General features: G+C 43.0%; 1 protein-coding gene across 1 annotated transcript in view; it reads left to right on the forward strand.

Moving 5' to 3' along the window:
- The window catches only part of LOC112229338 (brevican core protein-like), a 38,918-nt gene extending 33,177 nt beyond the window's left edge, over nucleotides 1-5,741 (forward strand). The window contains exons 9-14 of the mRNA XM_042310295.1: nucleotides 509-616; nucleotides 1,775-1,933; nucleotides 2,502-2,584; nucleotides 2,696-2,840; nucleotides 4,761-4,943; nucleotides 5,661-5,741. Of these exons, the coding sequence (XP_042166229.1) occupies nucleotides 509-616; nucleotides 1,775-1,933; nucleotides 2,502-2,584; nucleotides 2,696-2,840; nucleotides 4,761-4,943; nucleotides 5,661-5,740 (758 nt within the window). The 3' untranslated portion in view covers nucleotide 5,741. The remainder of the gene's footprint in view (nucleotides 1-508; nucleotides 617-1,774; nucleotides 1,934-2,501; nucleotides 2,585-2,695; nucleotides 2,841-4,760; nucleotides 4,944-5,660) is intronic.
- The last annotated feature ends 259 nt before the right edge of the window (nucleotides 5,742-6,000 follow it).

Below are 6,000 nucleotides of genomic sequence, written 5' to 3' on the forward strand. Positions count from 1 at the left end.
GAAATGCCTTAGTCATCCTTGCCAGAGAGGGCGTAATTATCCTGAGAGCTAATAAGTACTTGCCCTGGTGAATAGTCAGGGAGTCAGTCAATGTAATGGTGATATATTCAGCAGACATGACAAGGACTATGTTTTATTCTTTTTTTTAATTTAACCTTTATTTAACTAGGCAAGTCAGTAAAGAAGAAATTCTTATTTACAATGAATGCCTACCGGGGAACAGTGGGTTAAGGCACCTGATTGGGCAGCCTTACAGACCTTCACCAACTTAGCTTTTTCTTTACGTCATCTCTGAAACTCTTTGTCTTCAACTCTTTTATCATCATACTCACATTCTTTGCTGCAGCTGCCCTCACCGCTTTCTACACACTAGGCTGTAATTGTATGATATTACCATTGTATTGTTATTTTTACTACAGTACAACTTTATTATTTACCAGTATTACTACAGTAGTAGGCTGCATATGATTATCAGAGCTGGCAGGACTGGCCTCTTGCTGTGTTTCAGATGCCTGTCTGGAGGACCCCTGTGCCAACGGCGGCACCTGTGTCGAGATGGGCGGGAGCACCAAATGCCTCTGTTTGCCCAGCTATGGAGGTGACCTCTGTCAGATGGGTGAGCTCCTCATTCAGCTGTTACAGTACCTCTGTAATTGTAAGAGTGCTATTAAACAGGGTTCTACTGCACCAGGTGGCAGAATACTGGGCGACAGGTAGTCTAGCGGGTTAAGCTCAGGGATTTGCAGGTTCAAATAGTTGAAAAATATGCCAATGTGCTCTTGAGCACAAGGCACTTAACTCTAATTGCTCCTGTAAATCACTCTGGATAAGAGTGTCTGCTAAATGACTAAAATGTAATGTAATGCACCACCACATTCAGTAATAATAATTGTGGGTTTGTATGTGCTGGAGCAGATTGTCAGGCTCCGATGAGTGGATCCACATTCCAGTTATTTTCACATTCCAGTAATTGGATATATACGGCCAAAACATTAACAAAGTAACAGGTCCTTCGTTGTTTTGTTATTAGAAGGTAAGACAAATTTGTACTAGGCTATTAATAACTAGTAGTACTATTAACTCAATCAAAATATAAATATTACACACTGTGGCTTTAAGAGCCCATTAATCACAAAGAACCACCTTGTTTTGAAGAGGACAATCCAGGAATGGCTGTTCCATCCCTGAGCCCAACTCAAGAAAGAACAAAACCTTGCTTTTGGAACAATTGTCCCCTTCAGTTCAGTCGGGCGAAGCCTTTTCTTTGAGACCTGCTTGCTATGCCACCGTGTTCCTGTCACACAGATTTAGGGATGTGAAAATAGAGATGGAAAGAAGGTGAGATGAGAAGTGTTCTTTAGATGGATGAACCTCATGGATCCATCTGCTCAGGGAATCAGGGAAACTGTCTCCCTGGGTTAGAATCATCTAGTTTCAGAGTAAGGCCAGGATTCAATCAAAGGCCATTTTCCTGACATTGGCGGCGATCACATTCACGTCAACACTGGGCATGTTGGCTCAAGCTTAAACAATTTCCTTCAAAGGTCAAGTGTATTGAACTTGTCGATAATGCATCTTTGATTGAATCCCGGCCAAGGTCTTACTGTAGTTTCATTCGGATCCCTTCATTGTTTTTCATCAATACCACCCCTTCGCTCTCTTTGTTGTTCAATAGTCAGAAAAGCTAAATGGATCTTACCTTTCCCTCTTAATCATTCAAATAAAAATAATGACATCTAGTAAATCTCTCCCTCCCTCCTGTTCTGTCTCTTAGATCTGGAGCAGTGTGGGGGGGGCTGGCAGAAGTTCCACGGGAACTGCTACAAGCACTTCAACCAGCGGCTGAGCTGGGAGGTGGCGGAGCAGCACTGTCGCATGGTGGGGGGCCACTTGGTGTCAATCATAACCCCTGAGGAGCAGGACTTCATTAACAGTACGGTGGGAGTGGTGACAGCGAGCCACCGAACTTCATGCCCCACCTTTTCTCTTTCATTGATAGGCAACTCCATTTGTTAGCATAGCGTACCATTTTACAGCATATTAATACATTGGAAATACAGCAGCAAGCTCTCAAGGGTTTGTGTGTGCTATTTATTAGCGTAGGAAGGCCCATGACCCTGCTGTGCGGAGATGCTACATGCAAATGCTAATCTGGTCCATTAAAGAGGTAGTTCAGCAAAATGACTAAATAAATTAGACGCACACTTACTTTTAACCAGAGTGACAGACTGTGTTCTAAGTCACTGTCACCAACTGCTGACATTAGCATTCATTGCCAAAAAAACAATGGGAGTGATTGGGGCAGCTTTAGTATGTTCTAAATTACATGGCCACATGACTTCCAAGTAACTTCATGCCCAGTCAATTGGAAACACAAACCCTGGCAGAGGTGTTGATATTCGCAGTGGAAGCACAAAGACAAAGGCCTACTGTATAGTTTTTTTGAGACGTGACAAGCCTACTGCTTGAAAAGCAAATAAAATGGCTAATTCTATCCGCAGATAACTATAAGGAGTATCAGTGGACTGGACTGAACGACAAGACCATCGAGGGGGATTTCCGCTGGTCCGATGGCAACCCATTGGTGAGTCCAGACAGATTGGGTTGACATAGAAAAAGAACTGAGGACCACAAGACATTAGCTCCCACGCTTATAAACAACTACAGCTCTGTGTCTCTTACCTTGTCTTCACAGCTCTATGAGAACTGGTACAGGGGCCAGCCTGACAGTTACTTCCTGTCTGGAGAGGACTGTGTGGTGATGGTGTGGCATGATGCCGGGCGCTGGAGTGATGTGCCCTGCAACTACCACCTGGCCTACACCTGCAAGAAAGGCACCTGTGAGTAATGGACAGGATGTTACTACAAGCAAGCACCTATCTACCAGTGCCTTTACATACCTGTAACTACCTCTGTGCAATAGATTATATTGCTACAGTATACAGGCAATAGGTCACAGAGGTACAGTGCCTTGCGAAAGTATTCGGCCCCCTTGAACTTTGCGACCTTTTGCCACATTTCAGGCTTCAAACATAAAGATATAAAACTGTATTTTTTTGTGAAGAATCAACAACAAGTGGGACACAATCATGAAGTGGAACAACATTTATTGGATATTTCAAACTTTTTTAACAAATCAAAAACTGAAAAATTGGGCGTGCAAAATTATTCAGCCCCCTTAAGTTAATACTTTGTAGCGCCACCTTTTGCTGCGATTACAGCTGTAAGTTGCTTGGGGTATGTCTCTATCAGTTTTGCACATTGAGAGACTGAAATTTCTTCCCATTCCTCCTTGCAAAACACCTCGAGCTCAGTGAGGTTGGATGGAGAGCATTTGTGAACAGCAGTTTTCAGTTCTTTCCACAGATTCTCGATTGGATTCAGGTCTGGACTTTGACTTGGCCATTCTAACACCTGGATATGTTTATTTTTGAACCATTCCATTGTAGATTTTGCTTTATGTTTTGGATCATTGTCTTGTTGGAAGACAAATCTCCATCCCAGTCTCAGGTCTTTTGCAGACTCCATCAGGTTTTCTTCCAGAATGGTCCTGTATTTGGCTCCATCCATCTTCCCATCAATTTTAACCATCTTCCCTGTCCCTGCTGAAGAAAAGCAGGCCCAAACCATGATGCTGCCACCACCATGTTTGACAGTGGGGATGGTGTGGTCAGGGTGATGAGCATAACGTTTTGCATTGTTGCCAAAAAGTTCAATTTTGGTTTCATCTGACCAGAGCACCTTCTTCCACATGTTTGGTGTGTCTCCCAGGTGGCTTGTGGCAAACTTTAAACGACACTTTTTATGGATATCTTTAAGAAATGGCTTTCTTCTTGCCACTCTTCCATAAAGGCCAGATTTGTGCAATAAACGACTGATTGTTGTCCTATGGACAGAGTCTCCCACCTCAGCTGTAGATCTCTGCAGTTCATCCAGAGTGATCATGGGCCTCTTGGCTGCATCTCTGATCAGTCTTCTCCTTGTATGAGCTGAAAGTTTAGAGGGACGGCCAGGTCTTGGTAGATTTGCAGTGGTCTGATACTCCTTCCATTTCAATATTATCGCTTGCACAGTGCTCCTTGGGATGTTTAAAGCTTGGGAAATCTTTTTGTATCCAAATCCGGCTTTAAACTTCTTCACAACAGTATCTCGGACCTGCCTGGTGTGTTCCTTGTTCTTCATGATGCTCTCTGCGCTTTTAACAGACCTCTGAGACTATCACAGTGCCGGTGCATTTATACAGAGACATGATTACACACAGGTGGATTGTATTTATCATCATTAGTTATTTAGGTCAACATTGGATCATTCAGAGATCCTCACTGAACTTCTGGAGAGAGTTTGCTGCACTGAAAGTAAAGGGGCTGAATAATTTTGCACGCCCAATTTTTCAGTTTTTGGATTTGTTAAAAAAGTTTGAAAAATCCAATAAATGTCGTTCCACTTCATGATTGTGTCCCACTTGTTGTTGATTCTTCACAAAAAAAATACAGTTTTATATCTTTATGTTTGAAGCCTGAAATGTGGCAAAAGGTCGCAAAGTTCAAGGGGGCCGAATACTTTCGCAAGGCACTGTAGTTAACTTAGAGGTATGTAGCAGTAGATGTTTAATGCACACATTCAATACAGTCCCAAACTAGTGTAATGCTCAAAACGTAACTGAATGTGTACATTAAGACAAATAATCGTTCAACTTTTCATTCATATGTTTTTGATTTAGAGGACATTATCACCTACAGTCTTTGTAACTCCTCCCACAGCTTCATGTGGCCCTCCCCCCAAAGTCCGGAACGCATCTGCGTTTGGCAGAATCCGCCAGAGGTACGAGACAGACGCCATTGTGCGCTACTACTGTGCCCAGGGCTTCCAGCAGAGACAAAACCCTCTGGTCAAGTGCCTGCCAGGTGGAAAGTGGGAGGAGCCCCAGATCCTCTGCATTCCTGGTATGAACAGTTCTCTGATCAGCCCACCTATCTCTAATCCATGACCATGTTCCATTGCACTTCTGATATTGCTAAATATGACTCAAGAACAGTTATTGGGATAGAGTTCATCTCTCATGACAGACTGTCAGCAAGAATCTGCCTCACTAAAGAAATACTGAAGAATTATGATTTAGTACATCAGTCTCAGTGATTCTTTTAAAGAACTAAGGAGATGCTTAAGAGCAGAGACAGGTTTTTTTTTTTAACTGGAAAGTTAGTTGTTGTTCTGTAGTGGGGAGTTGCTGAAACTGCTTTAGCTCTGGAGGAAAACATCTATCTTTGGGTTCAAGGCTGGGATTCTATCAATCGCATTGTCGACAAGCGCACCGCACCTCACTTTTAAAGGTAGTTTACACTTGAGCCAAAATCCGCAGCGTTTACTGCAAATTTAATCTACACGACCGTCAGGGAATTGCCTGTAGAAGGCACAATGTCAGCTGTCGACAGTGCTGTGCTCTTGTTGAAATGTGCCTTTCAAGTCAAGGCAATGCCATAACAGCAGGCAAAGCCAACCCAGAAAACTAGTGTCTAAATCGGACAATGTTCTCACTCTGCACATTATGAGAGGAGGGGGGCAAGATAAATGTATGAAAGGGGTGTACATATGACACTGCCTTTTTATCCAACAGATTTGTCAGAAGTCTTTATTTTCAACTTGTTGGGGTTTTCTTTCAGGGGCAGGAAACACAGCACAGGTAGCAGGAGTAACATCACCAACAACAGGAAACCAGGAGCTGACTGAAGAGGAATCATAAACAAAGAAAACGCTGGGACATCAAGTGGAACTTTTCAATTCCATACCATGTCCCATTACACTTCAAGAGTTTTCTTTCTTCATTGACCAGAGATCTGAAATGGCTGAACATGTGAAGGCAATATTGTGATCTTGAAAGGAGACAAGGAAAGAGTATTGGGACACAGGGTCAGTTTGGCATTACATTCCTACTCCTCATCGAAGCACATCGATCTGAATCTGTAGTTGGGATAGCCTGGGCTTTAGGGTCTCTTGCAGCCA

The sequence above is a fragment of the Oncorhynchus tshawytscha genome, linkage group LG31 (assembly GCF_018296145.1).
Source record: "Oncorhynchus tshawytscha isolate Ot180627B linkage group LG31, Otsh_v2.0, whole genome shotgun sequence".
In the NCBI taxonomy this organism is placed as follows: domain Eukaryota; kingdom Metazoa; phylum Chordata; class Actinopteri; order Salmoniformes; family Salmonidae; genus Oncorhynchus; species Oncorhynchus tshawytscha.